The 27,530-nt window shown below is 42.6% G+C and overlaps 2 protein-coding genes across 4 annotated transcripts; one reads left to right on the plus strand and one right to left on the minus strand.

Annotated features, from left to right (window-relative positions):
• Positions 1–522: 522 nt before the first annotated feature.
• Positions 523–10,213, plus strand: rnf41l (ring finger protein 41, like). Of its 2 annotated transcripts, XM_054781853.1 has the most exons (7): positions 523–866; positions 951–1,123; positions 1,193–1,399; positions 1,484–1,623; positions 4,214–4,376; positions 4,451–4,571; positions 8,347–10,213. In XM_054781853.1, exons 3-7 carry the CDS (start codon positions 1,194–1,196, stop codon positions 8,713–8,715), a joined length of 999 nt encoding a protein of 332 aa, XP_054637828.1. In that variant the 5' UTR covers positions 523–866; positions 951–1,123; position 1,193; the 3' UTR covers positions 8,716–10,213. The 2 variants fall into 2 exon arrangements, with proteins under 2 accessions (XP_054637828.1, XP_054637827.1); XM_054781852.1 differs by having other exon boundaries at positions 523–1,123.
• virma (vir like m6A methyltransferase associated) lies at positions 7,930–27,309 on the minus strand. 2 transcript variants are annotated; one of them, XM_054781848.1, is made up of 27 exons: positions 27,199–27,309; positions 26,689–26,801; positions 26,176–26,262; positions 25,257–25,305; positions 23,013–23,175; positions 22,799–22,927; positions 22,469–22,678; positions 21,267–21,991; positions 21,029–21,166; positions 20,722–20,951; positions 20,130–20,657; positions 19,878–20,032; positions 19,702–19,784; positions 19,284–19,377; positions 17,750–18,138; positions 17,514–17,669; positions 16,018–16,253; positions 15,685–15,934; positions 15,390–15,607; positions 15,176–15,308; positions 14,961–15,104; positions 14,161–14,315; positions 13,994–14,090; positions 12,653–12,819; positions 12,226–12,575; positions 9,709–9,855; positions 7,930–9,630 (listed from the first exon to the last, which is right to left on the minus strand). In XM_054781848.1, exons 1-27 carry the CDS (start codon positions 27,259–27,261, stop codon positions 9,416–9,418), a joined length of 5,424 nt encoding a protein of 1,807 aa, XP_054637823.1. In that variant the 5' UTR covers positions 27,262–27,309; the 3' UTR covers positions 7,930–9,415. The 2 variants fall into 2 exon arrangements, with proteins under 2 accessions (XP_054637823.1, XP_054637822.1); XM_054781847.1 differs by having other exon boundaries at positions 22,445–22,678.
• Between the last annotated feature and the right edge of the window lie 221 nt (positions 27,310–27,530).

A 27,530-nucleotide genomic window follows, 5' to 3' on the forward strand; every position in this document is an offset into this window, starting at 1 on the left:
GAAATCCCGGGAAAGGGTGGGACGTTAGAAGAGAGTGGTGCGTTTGTTTTGTAGTGTAGCTGTAGGCAGTATAGACGGGTGTGTGACGAGTTGTAGTATTCTACGACACGTCAATAGGTGTCAGTAGTGTTACTCGGATAATAGTCATAGATAATGTGATTCCATCAATACTAACAAGACAATTTCTAAAAATGTAGTTCCTTATTGAGGAGAACAAAACAAGGTAAAGTTAGTTTCATCTGTCATATTTGTACAAAAATCACCACTAAATAAGTAATAAGAACATAGTAAAAAAAAAAAAAAGTAAACTGAATACGTTTCTTTATTGGACAACACAACATCAAGGATCAATAAAAGCGTAATGACATCGATATTTAGTTACCTTTTTTCCGCTTTTTTACATTCTGGTTACAATCACGATAAACAGGCAAAATCGTTCCATAATCTGGAACAGTTTCAAGTTTTTATCTATATCAATATAGTTTCCTGTACTTTGTTGGTCTCCAATAAAAGTAGCCATTTGTATCCCACACAGGCATGTTAATTTTAGAATGCATCTTTTTACATGTAAGGATGTTAGTCATACTGTGGAATTCCAATGTTTAGAAGTAAAACTTCTACTATTTCTGCTTATGTGTGTGGCAAAGAATAGCAGGCATGCGGACATATAGGTTGCTTGTTGATTCTTGACGTCATTTGATGTTGTGCAGCCTGTAATCCAATCAGGGCGGGAGAGAGTTTAATCCAAGTTAATCCCACATCCAGGGAGAGCGAGAGTAACCTATAGGCAAAGACAGCAGTAAACTGAATGCAGCAGCATAAAACAGCTCAAGAAGCGACCGCCACACAGCAGCATGTGTTGACATGTGAGTGTGACCTGTAATTCTGTCTCATTTGTCCCTCTGCTCTGGTCCATCCTCGTCTGACAGCTGCTTTCCTGCGTCCTGAAGCCTTTGTTGCCATGGATACCTTTCCATGGAGATGCATTCCCAAAGGTAGGGGCGGGCTTTAAGAGAGAGAAGACCCTCAACTTGATGGAGCAACAAAGAAAGAGAAGCAATGAAGAAGGGCAGAGCATAGTTCAGACATAAAGGTCAGCAAAGAGGAAGAGTTGGACCGTCAGGTAAGGACGTGAGGGAAAAGGGAGTGATGTGCAAAAGTTTTGCATTCTCATGTATACTTTTTTTTGTAGGATGGGGTATGACCTGGAGAGGTTTGTGGGCTATGTGAATGACGGGCTACTGTGCTGTGTGTGTCGAGACGTGCTAGAGCGCCCTCTCCAGGCGCCCTGTGAACACGCCTTCTGCAGCGCCTGCATCAGCAGCTGGCTGCTCCATCACCACACTTGTCCGGAGGATAGACAGCCATTGGATGTGGGAAGTCTCAAACCTCTCTACAGGTAAATTGTGTGAGGTTATGTTCCATTTCAATCATTTTCTTAATTCATATTCTCTGTTCATTATATCATTGTGTGTGTTGGCAGGTACATGCGTAACGACCTCAACCGTCTGCAGATACGTTGCGTGAACGCAGGACAGGGGTGTGAAGCCGTGTGCTCACTGGAGAGCCTGCACACACACGAGGATGAGTGCGACTTTGCTTTTGTATCATGCTCAAACTCAGGTATGAAACGTTGTTTTTTTTTTAAATATTACAGGATCTCACAAATAATTGGCAACTCTAAATTGTCCATAGGTATGAATGTGAGTGTGAATGCTTGTTTGTCTATATGTGCCCTGCGATTGGCTGGCGACCAGTCCAGGGTGTACCCCGCCTGTCGCCCGAAGTCAGCTGCGATAGGCTCCAGCATGCCCCCGCGACCCTAAAGAGGAGAAGCAGTATAGAAAATGGATGGATGAATGGAGGATCTCACAAAAGCGAGCGCACCCCTCACATTTCACCACTTTTTATATACTCGAGAAACGAAAGTTGGATATACTTTAGAGCAGGGGTGTCCACAGTGCAGCCCAGGGGCCATTTGCGGCCCGCGGCACATTTAAAAAAAATAATGTAAGTAATTTTACAAGAATAAAGTCAAAATATCAAAAGTAAAAGGTTGTCATTTTACAAGAATAACATTGTAAAATTATGAGTAAAAATAACATCATTTTAGTAGCATAAAGTTGAAATATTAAAGGAAAAATATATATTTTTGATTGTAATATTATGAGAAACAAACAAAACAACAAACCAAGTTATAATTTTTGGAAAGTTAGGTTGCGTAAAAAGTTATAATATTATCAGAATAAAGTCAAAATATTACAAAAAGAACATTTTCAAAGATTGTTTAAGAATTACGAGAAGAAGAAAGTTGAAATGGCTGGGAAATTGAAAACAAAAACAAGAGCAGAAATGGAAAAAACAGCTGTCATTTTATGAGATTAAAGACAAAATATTAAGAGAAAAAAAGTTATATTCTAACGAGAGAAAAAAATCAAAGTTTTACAAGAATAAATTTATCATATTATGAGGAAAAATAATTCATTTTAGTAGCATAGAGCTTTTTTTAATTAAAGAAAAAATATGTTATTTAAAAAAATTTTTTATATGTAATATGAGAAACAAACCAAACAAAATAAATTTGTAATTTTTGGAAAATTAGGTTAGGGAAAGAGTTTTAATAAAATGGGAATTTGTAAAAATATGTAAAAATATTTGGAAAATTTAAAAATAAAAAAACAACAGCAAAAATTGGGGGGGGGAAGCAATGACGAAGGTCATACTAATAATCATTTTTTTCACCTATATCACAAAGCTGAGATGTAATTTTAAAAACAATTCTATATAACTTCTTATGCGTTGCTGTACAAAATATCAACGTGGCCCTTGCATCCTTTCATGCTTCAGTATGTGGCCCTCGGTGGAAAAAGCTTGGACACAGCTGCTTTAGAGTAGTCAGAGTACAGCTTGTATAGCAGTATACTGTACATTTACTGAAATTAAGTCAACAGACAGCCATGATTGGCTAAATAGCTGGTAAGACAAGTGAGTACACCTCACAATCCACATGTCATAATGTCCTCCTTGGTGTAAATATTGCCTTAATCCTTTTGGGAATGGAATTCACCAGAGCTGCACAGGTTTTTACTGGAATCCTTTTCAACTCCCCCATGGTCACATCAGTGGTAGAGCTGGGGGGTGATACCTTGCACTCCTCCACCTTCCACGAGTGCAATTGGGTTCAGGTTTGGAGGAGACATATTTGGCCACTCTATCAACTTCAGCTTCCTCAGCAAGGCACTTTTCATTTTGGAGGTGTGTTTGGGCTCCTTATTATATTGGAAAATTTCCATGCGACCCAGTTTCCCAAAGGAGAGGCTCATGCTCTGCTTTACAGTGTCACAGTACATGTTGGAATCCATGTTGAACCGCAGCTCCCCACTGCTTGCAGCACTCATGTAGGCCTAACCCTATGGCTACCCCCATGCTTGACTGTAAACAAGACTCTTGCCACTCAAATAGTGTGGCCAGCTATTTAGACAAAAGTGGGTTGGTTCATTTTCCACACTAGGGTCACAGGTATGTTGGAGCCTATCCGACCCTGGACTTGCCGCCAGCCAATTCTAGCATGCATATTTTTGGAATGTGGGAAGAAGCTGGAGTTTAAACAGAGATATGAACCCACAATCTCCTGACTGTGAGGCCACCATGCAGCCCTGATTCATTTTCAGCGGATAGAAAGCCATACTGCTATTCAGGCTATACACAGACTACATACTACTAAAGTGTATAGTAATGTCCTTTGAGAAGATGTAGTGATAAAAATGTGAGGTGTACTCACTTTTGATAGATACTGTATCTAATTTAAATGTCACTTGGTTATTGTAGTCTATAATGTATCATTGTAGTATGAAGGTAATCTGACACATCTGTGGGAGAATGCAACAGGTGGCACTTTAGTCACCATGACAACCATATGAACTAGTGTATCTATGGGACTTGCTCGGAGGACAGCCAGGGTCAACTTCCCATCATTCTTTAATGAGACTTTGTGTACAATTCTCGTTCTCTCATCATGGCTGTTATTGTTGACAGGTGGCGAGTACATGTGTTACCAGTGTGGTAGGTACAGTATAGCAACCGTGTGCATGCAGTGGTTTTTTTTTTTTAGTGTTACAGCACATGCTGCAGTGTGCTACTTTTATGTTTTGAACTGATATACGTTTAATTTCCCTTTATGAAAATGTACCTTACATGGTCTGTTTCTTGCAAGGCTGCCCCGCTCAGGTAGAGAGGCGTGGCTTGGAGGCTCACCTGTCAGAATGTAACTTCTGTAGCAGAGAGTGTCCAAACGGCTGCGGCCATACTCTTCTCTCCACGGAGCAACCGCAGCATAACTGTGTGGCAGAGTTGCGCACGGAAGTGGAGATGCTGCGGTATGTATCACGACGTGGACGAACACGGCCTTACCTGTCAACTTTCTGGCTGAGGTTCCCCTCTTGAATGTTAGGGTTGAGATGCTGTGCAAGGTGGAGGAGGTGAGACGGGAGATGGAGTCTCGCTTGGACTCGCAGAGGAGACACATGGTGCAGAAAGAGTCGCAGCTGAAGAACGAAGTCGAGGAGGTGAAGGTAACGTGGCCACAGAGAGCACGTTCACAGAACACACCTATATTTTTCCCCAATAGGTATTCAGAGATTGCATTCATCAGTTCCAGGATCACAACTGTCACATAAACGTTCTAAACTAAAGTGTAAAAAGAAGCTGTAAACTTAAAACATAAAAACACTTGTATGGGAGCGGTGGGGATGGAAGGATTGGACCTTTTAACGTTCATAAGGGCCACATGTTGACTTAGTGGTTAACACAGTAGGAAATATTAGTCAATGACAACACAACTGAACACAAATGCAGTATTTAAATGAAACTTTTTATTATTAAGGGACAAAAAAAAATCCAAATCTACATGGGCCTTTGTGAAAACCTAATAACTGGTTGAGCCACCCTTAGCAGCAACAACTGCAATTAAGCGTTTGCGATAACTTCCAATGAGGTCTTACAGCGCTGTGGAGGAATTTTGGCCCACTCATCTTTGCAGAATTGTTGTCATTCAGCCACATTGGCAATCCGTTTTTTTACACAGGGCCATGTACTGTAGGTTTGGATTTTTTTCTCCCTTAATAAAAAGTTTCATTTAAAAACTGCATTTTGTGTTCAGTTGTGTTGTCATGAACTAATATTTAAATTTGTTGGATGATCTGAAACATTTAAGTGTGGCAAACATGCAAAAAAGGAAACCAATCTGTGCGTGCGTGGGGTTTCCTCAAGTATTCGGGCTTTCTGCTACATTCCCAAAAGCATGCATGTTTGATTAATTGGAAACTCTAAATAGTCCATAGGTTTGAGTGGCTGTTTGTGTTCCATGATTGACTGGTAACCAGTCCAGTGTATATCCCACCTCTCGCACAATGTCAGGTGGGATAGGCTCCACCTCACCCATTACCCTAATGAGGACAAGCGGTATAAATAATATACAAGCATAAAAATTGCTGTATTATTATTGTTATTACTTGGGTTGTCCGACAATATTGGCCACCAATAATTTATTGGCATAAAAATGTGATATCGGCCAACACTGGTATGTTTTTTTTTCCCCCTACAATGAAAGCCAATATAGAGCTTTCAGCGCAAATGTCACAAAACTGCAACATTGCTGAATCACGTAGTTAATACTGTGCTGCTCATAAGCCTGTAAGGAAGAAGTAACTTTATTTAGCAAGCAGAGTAACAATAGAGTCCACAATGAACTTACCGGCGGTATAGAAATCGTGGGGGGTAATCATTCCACATACCACTTACTCACAGTGTCTTTCAAGAAAGAGCTTAAAAAAAAAAAACAAAAAAAAAAACATCACACAACAACGTAATAGGTAGATAACAACAGACAACACACTACCACCAACGAATAATGCTGAATAATCAACAACTATGTGAGCCCTAAACATGTAACTTAGCAGCCATTTACAACAGTACAGCAAAGCACGTTGGGAAACAGGAAGTGCTGTTGTCAAACCACATACGTAGACGCCGCTTGATGGCCCACCTGCAGTTTCCTCCAGTGCAGTCCAATCTTTTTTTTGAGTCTATTTTAAGTCAAAACAGTTCTTTTTAACCTCTGCAGTGGTGCGTTTCTCTGTGGAAACGGCATTTATGTTTCCTGCAATGGTGCTCCATGCCGACTCTTTTTGGATGGCCTGATGACCGGTGGATACACTTGAAAATAAGGTGGTCTTGTGTTCGGTCACTCCTTGTAAAAGCACCTCTATTTCAGTAGAATTGAAGTTTTTCTTTCGTTTGTTGTCCAGCTGCTCCTCAGTCTTGCCCTTGCGCGTTGCCATCTCCGCCTCCAGCTGCCTGTTGCGCACGGTACATTTTTTACCTTATATAGGAAATAATAGGCGGTGACCTATGCAAATTAGGCCTTACATGCACGGGCATCGCAGTTGGCATTCATCAACCTAAGAACACCGGTGCGAACGATTATCCCTACTTAAGAACGTGTCGTGAATGTGGCGCATTTCTAACCCACGCCTTCTTAAGTACACTTCTTATGAAGACTTTTAAGAAGATGTTCGTAAATGAGGCCCATTGATCCCACACAGGTAGTAAATAACATTATATCAACTATACAGGACAAAATAGTGCCGAAAAACCATACAGTGTGTGTGTGTGTGTGTGTGTATATATATATATATATATATATATATATATATATATATACTGTATATATATATACTGTATATAGTATGTATATTTACACACACACACACACACACATATATACATATGAGTAGTTTTATTGTTTAGTTTAATGAGTAGTTTTAATGCAATAAGTAAGACCATGAAAGTTATCAAAATACACAACAAAAATATAAACGCAACACTTTTGTTTTTGCTCCCATTTTTTATGAGATGAACTCAAAGATCTAAAACTTTTTCCACATACACAATATCACCATTTCTCTCAAATATTGTTCACAAATCTGTCAAAATCTGTGATAGTGAGCAATCCACCTTTGTTGAGATAATCCATCCCACCTCACAGGTGTGCCATATCAAGATGCTGATTAGACACCATGATTAGTGCACAGGTGTGCCTTAGACTGCCCACAATAAAAGGCCACTCTGAAATGTGCAGCTTCATCACACAGCACAATGCCACAGATGTAGCAAGATTTGAGGGAGCGTGCAATTGGCATGCTGACAGCAGGACTGTCAACCAGAGCTGTTGCTCGTGTATTGAATGTTCATTTCTCTACTATAAGCCGTCTCCAAAGGCGTTTAAGAGAGTTTGGCAGTACATCCAACCAGCCTCACAACCGCAGACCACGTGTAACCACACCAGCCCAGGACCTCCACATCCAGCATGTTCATCTCTAAGATCGTCTGAGACCAGCCAATCCCTTTGCATAACCAAAGAATTATTGCACAAACTATCAGAAACCGTCTCAGGGAAGCTCATCTGCCTGCTCGTCGTCCTCATCGGGGTCTCAACCTGACTCCAGTTCGTCGTCGTAACCGACTTGATTGGGCAAATGCTCACATTCGATGGCGTCTGGCACGTTGGAGAGGTGTTCTCTTCACGGATCAATCCCGGTTTACACTGTTCAGGGCAGATGGCAGACAGCATGTGTGTAAATAAAATAAAACAAAACTGCACATTTCAGAGTGGTCTTTTATTGTGGGCAGTCTAAGGCACACCTGTGCACTAATCATGGTGTCTAATCAGCATCTTGATATGGCACAGCTGTGAGGTAGGATGGATTATCTCAGCAAAGGAGAAGTGCTCACTATCACAGATCTAGACAGATTTGTGAACAATATTTAAGAGAAATGGTGATATTGTGTATGTGGAAAAAGTTTTAGATCTTTGAGTTAATCTCATAAAAAATGGAAGCAAAAACAAGAGTTGTGTTTATACAAATTAATGTATTTTAAACAATACCCCTTTAACTAAAAATAAATATAAAAAAAACAAAACATAAATCAAGGCACAAGAAACATAAATGTACTCTTATATAAAATATGTAATACATTAATTATCTACTCACAGATGGGTGGAGTAGCCAACAATACAACTGTACTCATTTAGGAGTAATGTTACTTTAGAACAATTACATTCAAGAAAAAGATATGTGATGTTACACAGATCGGAATATCAGAAAATGAGAGTTGGACAATATCGGCATATCAGTTATCGGCAAAAAATCCAATATCAGACATCCCTACTTATTAAATAAATTGTATACTCACCCATAACTTTTATGCCACCTGATGGATGTGGGGATAAAGACGTCCTTCTGTAATTACATTTGTTATTACATATGACCTGTCTTTGGTATTCAGGGCCAGTTGTCCCGTGTGATGGGTGACATGCGTGCCCTGCTAGGAGCAGAGCGTCTAAGGAGACAAGAGTTGGCAGAGGTCGAGCTGGAGAAGCAAGAACTGTTGGAGCTCCTCAGAGACCTACACCCCACCAAGGGTCAGCAGGCAGTGGACCAGGTGGCCCGAGAGCACCTTCAGGGGGATCAGCAGGCACCCGTATGGGAACCGACCTACCAGCCATTGAGGCACCAGAGGAGGGAGGCTTCCTTAAATCTTCCCAGTTTAACCCCTCCTTCACCCCAGCTGAGTGATGGTGCACGCAAGAGTGGAACCCGGAGTATGACGCTGGATTACATCAAGAAGAAGAGCCGGGAGGTCACGGTCATCTGAGAAGACTGGACTGAAGATTAGCCAAATAAGAATATAGTTTTTCTTGGTAAACAATTTTTAACTACGGTAGATAGTAGTAATCAAATCAAGTGCAAAGCAGAACGTGGTCTGGCATGTGTTAAATAATTTTAGGAGCAAATGATGTGTTTGAAAGATATTTTGTGTCAACCCACTGTGGGGTAATCATTTGACTGTAGGTTTAACTGTGAATAAACTTTTACTAATTTTATAAACACCACTGATTAGTGCAGTAATGTAACGCCCCTTGTATTACTATACGTATGGAATTGTATTTCTAGACTTCAAAGCCCTTTCACAGGCAAGAAATCATGGAATCATATTTGAATATACAGTACAGGTATATACTTGTATGATTGCAATATTTCTCTCTCTGGCATCTAATTTTTCTAAACAAATTAAAATTTTCAAGGATATGGTTAAATTAAAACAGCTTTTTAAAAATTGCTTTGCAGTATTCAATTAAAATGATGATCTTGAAAGGACAAACAGAAACTCAATTACTATGAACTTTAATTCTCTGGGTACAATTGAAAATAACAAAACATAAAACAACACAAAAGCCTGCACATCATTATGACATCATGATCACCATGGACACATTTCCATGGAGATGGCACATAAAAGATCCCCATTGGTCCAAAAGGAGCCCTAACAGCCTTGAGTCAATGCCCAGGTGTATTTACCTGGTGAAGGAGCGGACGTGTCTGCCCCTCCCACCTCCGCTCCCTCCCCCGCCACTAAACTTGCTCACCTGGGACCCTCTCCCTCCTCCTCCGCCTCCACCACCACCTGCACTGCCGCCACCGCCGCCGCCTCCTCCTCCACTAAGCCACGACAGCCCCGTGCCTCCTCTGCCGCGTGGGGCACGATCACGTGGAGCCAGGCGATATGCATCTGGGACACAATGAGAAGAAGTAGTTTAGAAATTCATTCAGTTTAAATGTTTGTGTGCATGTGTGTGTCATTCCTTACTCGCAGGAAGTTGTCTGGAGGGCAGAGGTCCTCGTGTGAAGTTGCTTTGACCCCCGCGAGGTTCACTGTATGTTCCTCTGTGAGTAACGGCTGGGACTTGTCCGCTCCATGATGAGCCTCGGCCTCCCTCCCTGCGAGCATAGTTACCTGTGGAAAGAAAAGACTTTGGCGCCCTCTGCCGGTGCTGAGGAATAACTACACACTGCAGGCTTAATATCGCTACAGTGGACTGACATCTAACTCGAAACCGAAACTCGGCATTGCTTGCACATTTACTTGTGACTTTCACCAGAGAAATACGGAGAATGGGCGATAATGAAGAATTTTTTAACCCATGGCAGTTTGTTGACATGGTTTTTCTCCATGTGTGCATATTTTTTATTTTGATTCTTCTGTTTTCATATGATATTTTATACTATTATCTAACAGAGCTGCTGCGGTATTTTCGTTGTATGACTAACCCTCCAAAAAATGATTTTCTCGAGCATATTTTGTGGAGCAGCACACCGTAGAACCAATTTAGTCACTCACTGTAGTAACTTAAAAAAAATATATATATATATATATATATATATATATATATATAAAACTACACTGCTCAAAAAAATTAAAAGGAACACTTGGAAAACACATCAGATCTAAATTGGGGGAAAAATGATCTTGAATATCTTTCCTGATAATAAGTAGGTGATGTATTAGTAACAAAATGATGCCACATCATTTGATAGAAATGAAAATGATCACCCTATAGAGGGGGAAATCAAAGACACCGCAAAAATGAAAGTGAAAAAATGATGCAGCACACTGGTCCATTTTGCCAAAATGTCATTGTAGCAACTCAAAATGATTCTCAGTAATTTGTGTGGCCCCCACGTGCTTGTACGCATGCCTGACAACGTCGGGGCATGCTCCTAATGAGACTACGGATGGTGTCCTGGGGGATCTCCTCCCAGATCTGGACCATCCCTGCGCTACCTGGAGGCATGGAGGAGATTCCAGGAGACAGCTGTTGTTGTTACTCCAGGAGAGCTGGACAGGGCCGTAGAAGGTCCTTCAACCCTCAGCAGGATCGGTATCTGCTCCTTTGTGCAAGGAGGAACAGGATGAGCACTGCCAGAGCCCTACAAAATGATCTCCAGCAGGCTACTAGAGTGAATGTTTCTGACCAAACAATCAGAAACCGGCTCCATGAGGGTGGCCTGAGGGCCCGACGTCCTGTAGTGGGCCCTGTGCTCACTGCCCAGCACCGTAGAGCTCGATTGTCATTTGCCATAGACCACCAGAATTGGCAACTACACCACTGGTGCCCTGTGCTCTTCCCTGATGAGAGCAAGTTCAACCTGAGCACATGCGACAGACGTGAAAGGGTCTGGAGATGCCGTGGAGAACGTTATGCTGCCTGCAACATCATTCAGCATGACTGGTTTGGTGGTGGGTCAGTGATGGTCTGGGGAGGCATATTCCTGGAAGGATGCACAGACCTCTACAGGTTAGATAACGGCACCCTGACTGCTATTAGGTATCGGGATGAAATCCTTGGACCCACTGTCAGAACCTACGCTGGTGCAGTGGGACCTGGGTTCCTCCTGGTCCACGACAATGCCCGACCTCATGTGGCTAGTGTATGCAGGTAGTTCCTGGAGGATGAAGGAATTGATACCATTGACTGGCCCCCACGTTCACCTGACCTAAACCCAATAGAACACCTCTGGGACATTATGTTTAGGTCCATCTGGCGCCGCCAGGTTGCTCCTCAGACTGTCCAGGAGCTCATGGATGCCCTGGTCCAGATCTGGGAGGAGATCCCCCAGGACACCATCCGTAGTCTCATTAGGAGCATGCCCCGACGTTGTCAGGCATGCGTACAAGCACGTGGGGGCCACACAAACTACTGAGAATCATTTTGAGTTGCTAAATGACATTTTAGCAAAATGGACCAGTGTACTGCATCATTTTTTCACTTTCATTTTTGGGGTGTCTTTGATTTCCCCCCTCTATAGGGTGATCATTTTCATTTCTATCAAATGATGTGGCATCATTTCGTTACTAATACATCACCCACTTATTATCAGGAAAGATATTCAAGATCATTTTTCCCCCAGTTTAGATCTGATGTGTTTTCCAAGTGTTCCTTTAATTTTTTTGAGCAGGATATTTGCCTTTGACATAACTGACATTTGCTTGGCATGTTTGAAAAAAGTTTCTCTATTTTTCTCAAGCTGCGCCTCCCAGGGTGCGACACTTTGAAGTCCCCCTTTGATGTGAGTGTATGAGTGTCTTTTGTCATAATTGTGACTGGTCTTTATGTGATCATTACTTTACAACCTGAGACGTCAATTTTCAGGTGGTTTTGATTTATTTCTTTTAAATAAAAATTTGGGCTCCACTTTACTATAAATTTGCCTTGATCCACTTCCAAATCCAGTATGACATTTGAAAAGGTTACGATAACATGCCCTTGGTCTATCATTATGATGCATGACTACCATGTGATCAAGACACAAGGTGCATACTTACCAGACAGAAGTACACTTTTAGGCTGCGGTGGAGTAAAAAAGCGAGTCTGGTTGTGGAAGGTGGCTCTGCCTCGGTTTCCAGTAAAGAGTCCTCTGGTGGGGAGCTTGGGAGCGCTTTTAGGAGGCCTTTTAGGAGGTAAAAGTCCAATTGGGGTGGTAATGTCTTTAAACTCCGCTGCCACAAAGTCATCCACGTGCATGCTGGGAGGACGGGAAGTGTTCTGTTTGCGCTGGCGGAAGATGTCATGGGGTCTGCAGAGATTCTGTCCAAAGCCCCCTCGCCCCCCTCTGCCACGAGGGGCTGCCATGATGTGTGCTCTCTTAGCGGGTTCCACGTAGTCTGATTTACCACTGCAAAATGCACACAGATCCGTTGATGACCTTTAATTTTATTCAAACTATCCAGCACACACGACTAAACGTGCTACCTTGATGTAATGAAGGTCTCGTGCTTGTGTTTTCCTGGCCGGAAGCCTTTTTGAGCCTTGGCGTGACCAGGGGAGGAAGGCTCTGACAGGTAGGAGCGCTCAAGCTCAGCTTTCAGGTCCAGGTCTGGACAACATTCTTGGGCCAAACCCACCAGGTCCACCTTTACCTATGACAAGGATAAAGGTGTTGCTGCGTATTGCAACTGTTGTTGCTGCGTATTGCAACTGTTGTTGCTGCGCTATGACTCATGTACAGGTATATGTCCTTTTATTCTGTTTTTATATTGTCTTGTAAAAAATAAGCAGAGCACCCTTGTTTCTTCAGTTTCGTGTTCATTTTAATGGCTGGTACAAGAAAAGCTACATTTGTTGGACAAATACAATGATGACAACAAAAAAAGCTCATAAGAGTTTATAATTTTTTGTCTTGTACAATGACATAGATATTGATGTAAGATCTAAAGTGATTTTAGTTATTATCAAGAAAACCACGGAAATGGCTAGATATCAGCTCTTAAATATCAGCTCTTAAATTAAACTCTTAAAAGCTATTTTTGTTGTCATCATTATATTTGTCCAATGGCATTAAAATCAATGAGAAACTGAAGAAACAAGGTTGCTCAAATTTTTTCATGACTGTATTTATATTTCCATTTCATTCTGCCTGTTTGTTTTTAATCTGCTTCTTAATGGTTGTTGTCTGGTATTAATTCCACGTTTCATGGTGTGAAGGACAATAAAAAATCCTTTTTCCAATCCTGTAATTTAGATAATTTTCAGCCGCATTAACAGTCCAATTACAGTCGTCCCTCGTTTATCACGATTAATTGATTCCAGACTTGGCCGCACTAAGTGAATTTCCGCAAAGTAAGATCCAATATTAATATATATTTTTATTATGTGGGCCGCACAGTGGCCGAGTGGTTAGCATGTTGGCCACACAGTCAGAAGATCTGGGTTTGAATCTTGGGCATCTCTGTGTTTCCAGGTTTTCTCCAGGTACTCCGGTTTCCACATTCCAAAAACATGCATGTTAGGTTAATTGGAGACTCTAAATTGTCCATAGGTATGAATGTGAATGTGAGTGTGAATGTTTGTTTGTCTATATGTGCCCTGCAATTGGCTGGCGACCAGTCCAGGGTTTACCCCGCCTCTCGCCTGTAGTCAGCTGGGATAGGCTCCAGCATATTCAATATTTTTTTTACTAATAACAATCAATCACTTATTAATTATTTATTTATTGAAAAACTATGAAACTATTGAAAATTTTGTCTAAGACGACAAAACTGCTTTTAGGTGATGTTGCGCGTGTCAATATAAATATGTAGCAACGGGACTCACCATGTCAAGCTCACTTTCTATGTCATCCGTTTGGAAGGGAGAGAACCACAGTGCCTTGAGTTGATCATCAAGGGCCTCTGAAAGAATAAACACTGTCCTAAAGAAATGAGATGCACAGGTTAGGGTAGTTTTAGAGATCCTTGACTGGACATCATCAACAGTTTTACCGGTGATTAAACTGAGCGGCAAGAGTTTCAGGCACTGGCAGGGTTGGCTCCGTGTCAGCCGCAGGTGGCTCATCTGCTGCAGTCTCCAAAGTTTGCCTCAGGACAGTCACACTTTCTAACATGGTCTCCAGTGAATCATCTTCCTTACAGAGTTTCTGCAAGGGAAACACATCCACATGCTTCAAGGAAAACTGCACTTTTTTGGGGGGGAATCTTTAACCGCCAAAAATGTTTTTTATATATATATATATATTAGGGCTGTCAAAGTTAACGCTTTAACAAAATTTTCCTTTAACTGCACTATGTTTTTCGATGCGCGATTAACGCGTGCACGTTTTTAGCTCTAATAAACCCTGCAGTGGTAGAAAGGTCAGCTGGACCAGACGGACAACTGTTCACCGAGTAAGTCACCATGATATTGATTCTAATACAAGGAGCACATAGTGCTTGCTATCACAGCTACTGTATATACACAGTCAATCTAACCGTGTCACTACACCAGAAAAGTAGCCCCTCCATTTTAGCTCCTACAATAACCATGTGGATACAGCTTGGTTAATATGCAGGTCACAGTTTATAAATGAATCGTTGTTGACACTTTTTGGTGAATCCCAGTTACGTGCCAGCACGAGGCAGCTATCTAGAACACACAGAAAAGGGAAGGACAGACAGAGTTCTTGTCTCACACAGGGATTGTGGCTGGGCAACATTTTTGGAAAAAGAGCATTTTCTTTTAAATACAAAAGCAACATTTGTTTTTTGGGGGAAATTCTATCATGACATTAACGCTTCATTTGTACCGTAATCTGCTTCTCCAAAGTAGGCAGAGGATGTGACTCGGACTCTTCCCATTTTAGGAGAGCTTTCATCTCAGAGCCGCTCAGCAACCGTGGTGGAGAAGCAAAAGATGACTCTTCCGCAGATGCCTGGCCCTCCTCGTTACACTGGACAGAAATACTTCATTTAGTAAATGTAAACTTAGAAGAGCAAACGCCCACATTTTAGCAAAACTTACCACTGAGTCCGTGTTGACAATCTGTCGGAGGAAGTCTATCAGAGCTGACAGCAGATCTGCAGAGTCCTTGTTGAACGGAACCACTAACCTCTTCAAGAGGGAATATAAACCCGCACTGTGTTTCTTCAGAGCTCTGAAACGTTATTAAAAAAAAAAGGTTTAAATACGCGGCAATAATGACGGAAGAAAAATGGTTTAAACCAAAAATATTTACACTTTGAGATGGTAAAGTCCATAGTCATGCTCTGTGAGGAATGTCAGAGTCCTGATACAGGTGAGGAGAAGAGGGACACTGCTGTATGAATTTCCCAAAACCTCCATCAAGGCGTTACATACAGATGACATCATCTCTCGCCCTGGGAGTGCATTGGCCAGCTGTTCCACCTCTGACACACAGCTTTCACCCGTCTGGGACGTCACCAGAGAGATATCCTAGTGAACAGAGCATTTGCCCTTTTGAGACTTCTCTCCTTGTGAAGACATTTCTTTGCACAGTTGACTTCACTTACCTGGTCACACAGTGACTGTAATATTGTTCCCATGAGTTCACTGCATTGCTGTTGCTGTAAAGAGTGGTCAGAGGGAGGCACCAATAGGGGCAGCAGCAATGGGAAGAGATCCACCATTTGTTCATCTCCAGACACTGATCCAGACAGCAGGTGCAACATGGCACTCTTACAAGCTCTCTGTGACGCCAGCGCGTCAGTCAAAGAAAGCAGGCGCAGGACTTGGCCCCAGCACGAACCTTTCCCCTCCACCCTGCAGCAGGCACATTTAGTCGTCCTTCAATTCACAGCAACCGATACAAATGACCAGAGTGTGTATGGGTGTCCTTCACTCACGGCTGCAGCTCCTCCAGGAGCAGCTCCAGCAAGGTCTTCATAATGAGTGTTGCAGTGGGTGAGGAGAGGTCAGCCAGCTGAACACACACCCTCCTGAGAATGGCCAAGAGCGGAGGGCAGCTGGTAGTGCACACACATCTCAACGCCTCGGAGAACACTTTCCACTGTGCCCGGATGTGCATGCTCCACAGCTTTCTTGTGTTTAAGGCTATTGCCACGTCTTGTACAGATAACACCTGTGGAACCAGTGACATGGATGTGTACAGTAGAAAGAAAATGAACAGATGAAGAATGAAAAGTAAAGCCTCGGTAACACTTGCACACACTTTGTTCTCACAGCGGTCCGCAATTTTGCGTGCCAGCGAGTAAATTGGTAATCAACACGTATGTGTAAACTGTGCAGGGCTGCGTGCCAGTGTGCAAAGACCATTTTTTAACGTTCAAAATTTGTGATACGCATTATTTCCATGAACTAGTCATGAGTGCAACGTGAACGCACCGCGACCTATGTGCAAACAATGTGGGTGGTGTGTATCAAAGCGTGCCTCATTCACATTAATGGGTTAACTTTTCCACCACCTCTTTGAGCAAGTCGGGGGAGAATTCTCTAGTAATTTCTGTAGCCTGTTGGATCTTCCTTCTGATTTTCTGTTAATGAGTGATCATAATGCCCAAAGCGATGTCTTCTAGTCAGCAAATTCCTCTCCCATACCGTCCGTGCAGCTTTTTTTCTAGTTTATTGCCTCCTTTATGCTCTTTGCACATTCTCTATCTGCAACTGGGAGAAAATATAGTCTATAAGCTTCTTCTCTGGAGCCCAATATCTTGTAGGTGCCTTGCAAATAAAGGAATTATGCTAAAGGTGATGTCTGCTGTTGCGTGGCGGGACACAGCGGGACCAAATAATGCCACGACTGCTTCACAGATGCAGGAAGTGGTGGTGATAATGCATACCCATGCGGGAACAATGCATGTCACGCGTACTATTGTCATGCACTAGACCAGTGGTTGTCAATTTTTTTGTATTATGCTCCCACTGCGGGAGAGAAATGTTATGACGTCCCCCTGATTTGAAATACTATTGAGAAACTGATATCTATATATTTATCCGTACTCAACAGACTGAACTTGAAACTGAAACCAGCAAAATGCAACAAAATGGAGAGCAGTGAGGCATACAAGCATATTCAAGAGTCAAATTGTATTCAGAGTACGATAAAAATTTGAGAAGCACTGCACTAGACGTAAACAGTACTTGACAAGGTATAAAGTTGGGCGCGAGCATGGTCATTTCGTGACAATGTGCACCATTTTCGGTCATGAATTGCATGCAAAGTGCATAATTTATGCGTAAACAGAACGCAAACAGTGCGTAAACTAGTCCTCACATTTTTCAGGCATGCCATACATATATATATAAAAAATGACACGCATTGCCACGGCAAATTGTGGGCAAAATGCGTGCAAGTGTAAACGTCGCTAAAGAGGTGATGTACCTGAGTGCTTTGCATCGGAAGTGGTAAAGGCAAGAGCTCAGACAATAATGTTAGACCAGAGAAGAGCCCTTCAGGAGCCTTGAGTAATGACACTAAAATCTCCCTCAACATCAGAGACCAAGTGTTACTGGCCAGAGTCTCCTCTGTGTGCGTCACCTGTGAGAAACACAAAGCTGACTCACATTATCTATAAAAAGGAACTAGTTTGTTTGACTTATTTTTGGAGTTCTACACACCTCTTCATTGACACCTTGCGTAAAGGTGAGCAGCACATCAACAATAAGAGCCTGGACTCTGGTTTCCTCTCCATCCAGTCGTCCTGATGCAGGGATGGAACAAACTATCATGTGGAGCGTCACCAACACGCTGGCCACACGAGTGTCCCTGAACTGGAACGCTCCTCCGCGGAGCAGCTCTGTCAGCATAGTCCGCAACAACCGCAGTGTGCTCACGCAAATACTGAGGATCGTGCAGCGCTGCGGCGTAGGGCCCATGTTTCCGTGCAAGCGCCATGGCTGCAGCAGGACGGCGCACAGCTTCTGCAGGACACGTACACATGTATCCAGACCTTCGCCAGAGAACAGCTGGACCCCGGCAAGACTCCACTTTAGGTCCCTTTGCTGACCTGGGGAAACATGGAAGATGAGAGGGCCAAGTACTGTATAATGTGTACAAGAAAATTTCCTCATATAGTGGCCTTTGTTAGGTGGGAGGCTATATTGTCAAATTTTAGAATTTTTATATTTTATCAAATACATTTTTATAATATTATTATTAAATATATTTATGTTTTTCACCTAAATAATTAGATTTAATTCAACAATATGTACATGTAAATAAATCCAGCTTTCTGTCCAACTCCTCGCTAACTTTCTTTTACATATTTAGTAGATTTCACTCTAAAACACTCTACACCCCAGTTTCCCAAAGTGGGGTACGTGTACCCCCAGCCAACTGTCACAGGGGGACATCAATAATAATTAAAAATGATTAGCGCCTAACACTCACAATTATGAGTGCGCCTCAAAACCTCACAGCGCAGACCGCACAGTGAGAAGAAGGAAGAAGGCAGAGGACAGAGCATGAAGTTCTTCATTGCTCTGCGTGAGTTATATGAACAAATTAGTACGTTTGATGATTATGTTGTGCATTAAGAGTGTTTAATCTTGAAGATTTAACTGATATTGGTGTTCCAATCCTCGGCATTGTGAAAACCTGTCAATGTATGTGCATGCCATGACGAGAGAGTGGGGTTTCCCCCCAAAATTAGGCTTTATCGCTGGTTGTATGTGTTTTTTGTACTTTGGATACCGCATCATCATGTTTGTTACACTTTCCCTTTCAATTTGGTATCAACTTAATGTGCAGACTTAAATCATAGCGATTGCAAGAGGCGAAAGGTAAACTTCAAAGTTCAACCCATTCAAATGGAAGGATCCCAACATCCCGCTGAAACAAAAGGTATATAGGACAAATACTTATCAATTTATCAGTGCTCATGTAAAGTTTTTTTTTTTTTAAACATTTGACCATGCAAAATAAACATTTTTGAACCAGAATTACTCACTATAAAATTAATTAATCATGTTCAATATTTCAAGTTAATTAATATTTCAAAAAGGTTTTTTTTTTTTTTAAGAGTGCAGGAGTAGAGGGTAAGTGGCTTCAAATCAAATGTCTGAAAGGGTACAGGATTACTTGATCAACTATGGTACAGCATCTGTAATGTTGAAGATTTTAAGTTTTACACAAGCTATTCTTATCGTTTACCCTCAACAGCAGGCGGGGGGCAGGCGATGTGGCAGATCACCCTGAGAGCTGTGACCAATCCAGTTCCCTCAGGAGTCAACACATGTTCCACATTCTGAAGTCATGAGGACAAACACACATAAAAAAATGATATATAGCGCTATTACTTCTATGCAGCCTTGACATAAACATGCAACAGTGCAGGAATATGTTTGATCAGTTCAGGCATGTCAGTGGAACCCTGCATACCACTGGGAGATACATCAGACACATATACTGTATGAGATACAACCCCAGTTTGTTATTAGACGAGATCATCTAGTTGAATGCCTTCCTTGGGCAAGGTTGGTTTTCAGTCATGTGATTAATAGATTATGTTGCTGAATTCATTCAAAATCACTTGACAAAAATGTGCCATATTGAGAGTGGTATTCTATACCTGCTTAATGTATTCCAACACGGTGGGAATGCTGCCGATCTCAAAGCGCACTTTCTCCAATGGTTCCAACCATTTACTAAGCTCTGAGGAAGAACAGGAAGTCAGCACGATCATGTAAAAGCACTACAACAATAAATACAATGAGGTGATGTGAATTCCAAATTGGTCATATTTACCCTGTAGCTTAGCATTGGTGTCATCAGCCTTGGCTATAGTGAGCAATGGAGCAACATGCTGTTCCATCATCCGCAGTTCATTCGAGCTTTGTACCACCAACAAAACCAGCATGCACGCATAGTTATACGTCACTGCTTTGCGAGTCTTGGCTTCACTAAAAGAAAAAAGTGAGACATACTCAGACATGAGGAAACGAGCTTGCTTGTTTTGTTTTTTTTGCCAAAACAGACAGGATCAGAAGATGTCCTTACCCTTGTCCATCCTTGCTGTAGTGCTGCAGAAGAGCAACCAGGCAGGACAAGTTGTTGTCCAAACTGAAAACATGAGCGACAGCACTGCGGCCAGTCACAGTAAAAGTCATCAGATAAAGTGAATGGAGCATGGCCAGGACCTCTGGGTTGTCACCTTCCTCCAAGCCCACTCCTCCATCCACTCCTGAGGTCACATGGCTCATTAGCTCGGAAACCCCCTGGAGAGCATGTAGGGCCTGCATCAGCCACGCGCCAAAGCCTTCTTCACCGAAGCCGGGCCCATTGAGACCTCCCTCTCCTCCCATAAAGGTCACCTCCTCCCCATCAGTCTCAGCCACAGATGCAAGAAGCCGCAGAAGTAAGTTGGTAGGGGAGGGTTGGGCGAGAAGGAAGAGCAGACCCGATTGTGTGAGCGACAAAAAGCGAAGGAGCTCTCTCACAGCTTGGATGACACCCAAGTGTCCAGCCGCTGCCGCTGCAGATAGCACCACAGATGTGCTCTCCAGGAAACGGCATGCATGCATATACCTGGAGATATCATCAATTAGCACAACCGAATTTGAAAATGCATTTTGGGTGTGGGAATGTGTACCTGTAGAGAGTTGGATATGGATCATCCCTCTCCTGTGGTCCTGTAATTCTTGCAGAAGTTGGGAAAGCTTTCCCTGGGGGCTGCACCATGCACTGAGGGGCTGTCTCCAGCAGCTGATACAACTCCTCCAAAACACCCACCAACCGATCAAGCTCTGCCTCGCTCACAGGGGAGGAGGAACTTAGAGCCGGCTCTTCCTCCATGCCGGTTTCAGCATCCTCCATCTCCTCCTGGAAAGTAATCATTGTCAAAATATCCACAATTTCTAAAGTTACAGGGGTGTGTGTGGATCTCAATGAGTGTGTACCTGCTGTGGTTCACTCCACGCTGCTGCTGTACGCTGGAGGTCAAGCAGCACCTCAAACATGTGGCTTTTCTGAAGAACGGCATTGCCAGCCGTTATGACCCTCACTGTTTCATCACGCAGGAATAGCTGGACTAAACGCTGTGAAGGATATAACAATGATGCATATGTACTTCTGCTTGAGGGCTTCATAAAAAGCTAAACATAAAAGCATTAAAACAGTAACTCCATTGGTGCTAACCTGATAGCCACTCTTCTCTGACACGCCAGCGTTCAGAAAAGCCTCTACTCCAATAGGAGCGCTAATAAGGGCATCAAGTGCCCTGATGAGACTCAGCTTTAATGTAGAAGAGACATGGTCCCTGTGGAGCAGCTCCAGCAGCACGCTGAGAGCCCCTTCATGCAGCAGTGCGGTCAAGCCCTGTGGACTCTCTGCTAGGTATGACGCCAGCTTGGCACCTGCTTTTAGTTGTCTGAGGTTCAGAGCAATTGGTTGCGTGAGCGCGATCTCCATACTTAGCGCTTGGAGAGCCCACTGGGCTAAAAGGTCCACATGGTCTTCTACCCCACCCTCTTTAATGAGGCACGCCAAGCCCTTGGCTACTAGTCCTGACGCTTCTTCCAGAGCAGTGACCCAACGGACATCTCTGTCTTCGCCAATGCTTCCTAGCAGCTCTTTAAGCTGGGCCACCGACTCTGTATCCTCTCCAACTGCTACTCCCTCTGGACTGGTAGGGTCCTTGGGCTCCTCCACACTGGGCTTCTCGAGTTGGGTATCGAACAGTGTTTTGTATGGAGGGGTAAAGTAGACCAGTGGTCGTAGTTCTCGTTCATAGGGATCATACTGGACTGGTGGAACAGATGCAAGGTCCTCGGGAGTGTAGTCCATGTCAAAGGAGGGCAACTTAAAGGTGCCATTATCCAGGTCATCCTCGTCACTGGAAATCTGCTCATAGCCATCATCACCTAGGTGGGTGGAAGAGACAAAACAGCTCAAAGCCTATCTACTGCAATGTAAATGATGGAGCCTCAATTATTTGCGAAACAAGAAGAGAGTGAGCGCTGGTGGCGAATGTACCTTTCCTTTCTTGTTTATGAATACATTCACAGACAAACCTGATGACACCGTCACTCTCAAGCATGCGGGGTCAATTTAACATGCAGGACATGATGATGACAACATAAGCACGGCTGTTAAGATGTGATGTCCACTTTTATTTATAAGCTTATGATGATCGCGAGCCTTGAGGCCAGGCTAGCATCCAGTCACTGTAGATGGAGGCAGCATGCCAGAGCACACAATCAGTAATTTTCACTCAATCTCAAATGGACCCTGCTATCTGGGAAATGTGATGCACTGATGCTGTGGCTCCATTTGGGATTGGAGACTATCCTACTCTCGCCAAACAACTCCCCTACCTTCCTCCATCTCCTCGTCCTCACCCTCATCGTCCTCCTCTTCTTCCTCGTCTTCCGGAGCGCTGCCCTCAGTCCGTGCGTCGTCTTCCTCCTCTTGCTCCTCCTCTTCCTCCTCCCCTTCTTCTTCTCGCTCAGCATCGGAGTACACTTCGTCGGCAACCAATGATCTTTCTGGTGACACAGCCTCCAGTGAGTCCTCACGGCCCTCACGCGGCTCTTCTTTGACCATGCCCACTGTTGATGTCAAGATGACATTCAGTGACACTGCACAGTAGTAGACATCTCATCCATAAGCATAGTGGTGGTAAACATTCAAATATTAGTACAAGTAAAGAAGGAAGTTATGTTACTAACTGTTCACTCCCGGGACTTGGACCTGCTCCTCATCGTCATCATCTGGGGGTGGAGGCCCTGGCGGAGTACGAGGCCCTCGGGGTGCTGGTCTGGGTGGACTGCCGTTGTATTGGTCGTCCTTTTCCCACTCTTCAAAGACAAAACATTGAGCAAAGTAAGAAGGGATACCATACTCAATTGATGAGCAATTCATTTTCTTTGGAATGATGCCCACCCTGTTTAACAAGTCTTTTAGGCCCACAAGGTTGTTGCGGGGGTGGTGGAGGAGGAGGCGAGGACGAGCCTTGGTCATGTCCATGCGCACGCTCCGCTGTCCCATACACAGCCAAGGTTAGAGTGGTGTACCAGCCACGCAGCACCAAGCCATCTGTGTTGATCTTCACAAAAAAGCATTTAACAGGTTTCAAAATTATGTTAGAAAATTTTATTTTGAGGATAAAAATTTCACCTTTATGACAATAAAACCCAACCAAAATAACATGTTTTTTTAGAATAGCTTCGCCAGGGCCCCGACTTAAATCAAACTGAAAATATGTGGGGTAAACCAATGCAGGGCTATGGACAAGTGAGGCCCTCACTATCTGACATTTGGGAGCATCTTTGCAAGGAAGACCGGACAATTATTGGCAAATTTAAATACAATTAAAGCAAAAGGCTGCTTCAACATATACATATACTTATACATATACATATGTACATCAGGGGACCCTTCTGTGAAACTCCTGAAGTTTGGAGACAACACGACAGTCATCGTTCTCATCCTGGATGGTGAAGAGTCTGCATACAGATAGGAGGTGGACCAGCTGGTCCTCTGGTGTGGTCAGAACCATCTAGAGCTGAACCAGCTCAAGACTGTGGAAATGACAGTGGACTTCAGGAGAAACCCCCCTGCAGTCCCCCCCTCAGAATCCTCAACAGCACAGTGTCTAATGTGGACACCTCAAGGTTTCTGGGAACCACAATCTCTCGGGACCTGAAGTGGTCCTCCCACATAGACAATGTACGTAAAAAGCCCCAGCAGAGTCTGTACTTCCTACGACAACCCAGGAAGTTCAATCTGCCCCAGGAGTTGCTGATCCAGTTCTACACCGCAATCACTCAGTCTGTTCTGTGCACTTCACAATCACACACAATCACTCCATCACAGGACAGGAACAGACTACAAGGGACCACTACGTCTGCAGAAAAAATTATTGGAGGCGACCTTCCCTCGATATGTGACCTGTAACCGGTCCAGGGCCAGGAAGTGAGCAGGGAATATCACTGCAGACCCCTCACACCCGGACACAAACTGTTCAAACTCCTCCCCTCAGTTAGGCGCTACAGAGCACTGTACTCCAAAACAACCAGGCAGAGAGGCACTTTTTTTCTCCCAGTCACTCTGATGAACACCTGAACACGTGTCTGTGTTGATCCCCCCCAAAAAAACAACAACAAATGCAGATAATGTCCTGGCCTATTAATCACACACCCACTTACTTATTATCTTATTATATTATATTATCATTATATTGTCTTAATCGTACTTTTGTATTTATTTATTTTGTAGTGTTTGTAGTGTTTGTGTATATTTAGGCCTACAGTGAGATCGAATTTAACTGCAGTGAAATTCCTCGTTTGTGTAAGCATACTTGGCCAATAAAGCTGATTCTAATAGAGGAAGTCCTCAGTTTACATACAAGTTTCGTTCCTACGACAGTGCTGTAAGTAAAGTTTTAGTACAAGTCAGTACTAGCCTAAATATATACCTAATAAATAATAATAATAATAGTAATAAATACCTAAATTACCTAAGTCACTCACACTGTATACAGAACACACGGAGGACATCTGCAGTAATAAAATGATTAAATACATGAATTAAATGAAAAAGTAATAAAAATTTAAAAAAAAAGAGAGGTCAACTCTTTACTTTTATCCCTTTGGTTGGCTTGCACACTGGAAGAGACGTTGCAAACAAACTGCTTAATTATCACAGTCAATTTAATAGGAGCAGATCCTTTCACATGTTGAAGGATATGACCTTTTTCCTTGACCGTTCCGACAGTCGAACGACCAAGCATGCGGCCGATGCTGGTCAGCATTTCTCCCCTTTCTGAGCATTTTTGATGTGTAATTTAATTACAATTTCACTTTTCCTTTTCTTTAACACACTTCTATCAGGAGTGCTCGGGAGACATAATGAAGGGAAAAAGTTAACAAAAATCTTTCCTCAGCGTAGCGACGCGTGACAACATATTGTTCCGCCTGTCACACAAATGTAACTATTAGTATTAATAATTTATGGAAGCATGTCATAGCACAAAACATAGCCCCTGTAGTAGTAGTTTTAGCTTTCCCACACATTGGATTGTACAGGATGTAGGTCAAACTACTGTTACCTCATTTTTATTATTTTTTTTTAACAGAAAAAGCAGTATTTTAACAGGGTGTGGGTTTCTTTAAAACACCAGCTTACCTTCCCATTGGGTCTGAAAACGATAGACTTGTTCTCATCATACTCCAGACTGTAGGGAGAAAGTAAGAGAATAAATGAAAATACAACAATCAATAACAGCCTATACAAATATGTATATATATTGTATACATATTTGCTCACACCAAAATTGTGTTTTGTTGGTTCATATGAATTAAATGTATTTGAGATAGTTATATATTAATACACTATAAATGCCACCAAAAGGGTTTATTCTCTGAAAACGTGTCCCTTGTACTACATCTCCAGAGTAAGGCAGCCTTTGCCAACATTTATGACAGACGGTTGCACTTGCAGTCAAACTCCTCCCTCATAAAAAATAAAATAAAACATCAAAATCTTTTTAAAGGGAAAATCTGTTAACAGTGACAACTACTTGACACATGCAAATGCAAACAAAATGAGCTGTTTCTACACATTATTCATCCAAAAAACATGTAGTCACGTATCACAATAGTTTTCAGCAGCACTTTGCTAGTAGTTATCAACAACTCTAATAGACACTCTTACTGATGTTCAGGTGCTACTGCATAAACCGCTCTTATAAAGTTTAAATAAAAATGGTTGACTCAAACAATACAAAACTAATTTCTCATACTGGGACCACTGATGAGCGTTGTCACTCTCAGCTACAGCAAGGGTGGGGTGGGGTTGAGTTTCTGGTGAGACCAGTTAACCAAAGTAGGAACAATGACGATACAATATGGGTGGGTGCGCACAAACACACCTAACTAGCCACTGAGAACTGAGTTTAGATGCTACCGTGACTGGTTCTACAGGTCATACAGACAGCATTTTCAGGTCAGCCCAGGAAAATACAGGTATGGAAAAAGGAAAGTCTCATAAGGATACAGAAACAAAACAAGGAGGGGGGGTGGTGGTGTAGCAGCGATATCCTCACCTGCCAAGTCTGTGGAAGGTGGGGCTGTTCGGTTTGGGGACGTTGTTGAAGAACAGCTCGAGCTGGAAGGCATGCGGAGATGTCTTTCTAGAAAGACAGGAACACACATTCGGATAAACAGCTGACCACGTTTTGCCTATCATCACCCTCCATAAATATGTTATATTCTGAAAACAGAAAAAACAGTCTCTTTGATTTACACTACTGACAAAGGCAATCATACTACATGGTAGGATCTCAGGATGAGATGAGCATATTTTGCTTATTCTCTGACTTTTCTGCATTTTTTGTGATGCCACAATTGACCTCCAGTCCCGCTGTCCAATTGCGTAAGCACTGAACCTCACCACTTTTTTGTGGTTGATTTACACTAACAGTTGGACAACAATTAAGAATGTTAGTGAAAACATTGCCTGTGCAGTTTAAGGTTTTAAACTACAACTACTGTTTATCCAAGAGAGCACCCATCAATGGTATATCCATGTGCGATCATGGGCTAGCCACAGGTCTTACCCAAATGCTCTGCTGTCGGGTAAGTTGCTATGGGCTTTAATTCCGGGAGGAATGACACGGACTTCTGTGATGACTACCACGCAGGGGAAGCGCACCACATCCACATTGGTAAACTGAAAACAATTGTACAAAGAAGGAAAATATTATGCTAAACGTGTTGGTGCGAAAACAATAATCAAAACATAGGCCAGCGCGAACACTTGAGCTGCTTGTTTCGGAAGTAAACAAAGCCAAAACTCAACTTAAAGCATTTTAGGCCAACTCCTTACAAATACACAGCAATGAGAGATTATATATAGATATATATATATAATGCAATAATAATCAGTTTTGCTACATGAGTCAATCTGACTCATTATGTAAATAACCACGATTTCCATGGAGACAATGCTAACATTAGCGTGCTAGTGTCAGGCTTGTGCCTTGCTATCCGAAAAATTCCAGGCTAGAAACGATACAAGTGTTCAAAGCACAGCTATTCATTCAACATGTAATCGTCTATATCGTTACCTCTGCGCTTTGGTGTTTAAATGTATCTAGAAAGAGAAGCTCCGTTGAAGAATCCCCCGCCATTGCTTTCAGCTATTAGTGGCTCGGGGTCAACTTCCGCCTTCAAGTGACTACTTCCGGGGCACAACCGTCAACGGCGTATGTAACAATTAAACAAATAAAATTGTGCTACCATAATTCTTGAGTGTGTGTTGTGATAAACATATCTTAGTAATTTTATATTTTAAAATGTATTTTCTTGATGGTTGAAATAAATCGTGTAAAGGCTTATATTGAAATAAGCTTCGCATGTACTTTTAAAAACGCATTAGAACCCCGCCGCCCGCGTTCAT

The sequence above is a fragment of the Dunckerocampus dactyliophorus genome, chromosome 7, assembly GCF_027744805.1.
Source record: "Dunckerocampus dactyliophorus isolate RoL2022-P2 chromosome 7, RoL_Ddac_1.1, whole genome shotgun sequence".
Lineage (NCBI taxonomy): Eukaryota > Metazoa > Chordata > Actinopteri > Syngnathiformes > Syngnathidae > Dunckerocampus > Dunckerocampus dactyliophorus.

Bases quoted from the DNA above. Each gene is read 5' to 3' on its own strand.
- virma (XM_054781847.1), bottom strand. From the start codon at position 27,261: ATGGCGGGGGATTCTTCAACGGAGCTTCTCTTTCTAGATACATTTAAA. The intron at 15,105-15,175 runs GTAAGTTTTGCT...ATTTCTGTCCAG, and splicing joins TTGTCAACACGGACTCAGTG to TGTAACGAGGAGGGCCAGGC. The intron at 12,576-12,652 runs GTAGCACGTTTA...TGCATTTTGCAG, and splicing joins GAGACCTTCATTACATCAAG to TGGTAAATCAGACTACGTGG.
- rnf41l (XM_054781852.1), top strand. From the start codon at position 1,194: ATGGGGTATGACCTGGAGAGGTTTGTGGGCTATGTGAATGACGGGCTA. The intron at 1,400-1,483 runs GTAAATTGTGTG...GTGTGTTGGCAG, and splicing joins AGTCTCAAACCTCTCTACAG to GTACATGCGTAACGACCTCA. The intron at 1,624-4,213 runs GTATGAAACGTT...GTTTCTTGCAAG, and splicing joins TGTATCATGCTCAAACTCAG to GCTGCCCCGCTCAGGTAGAG.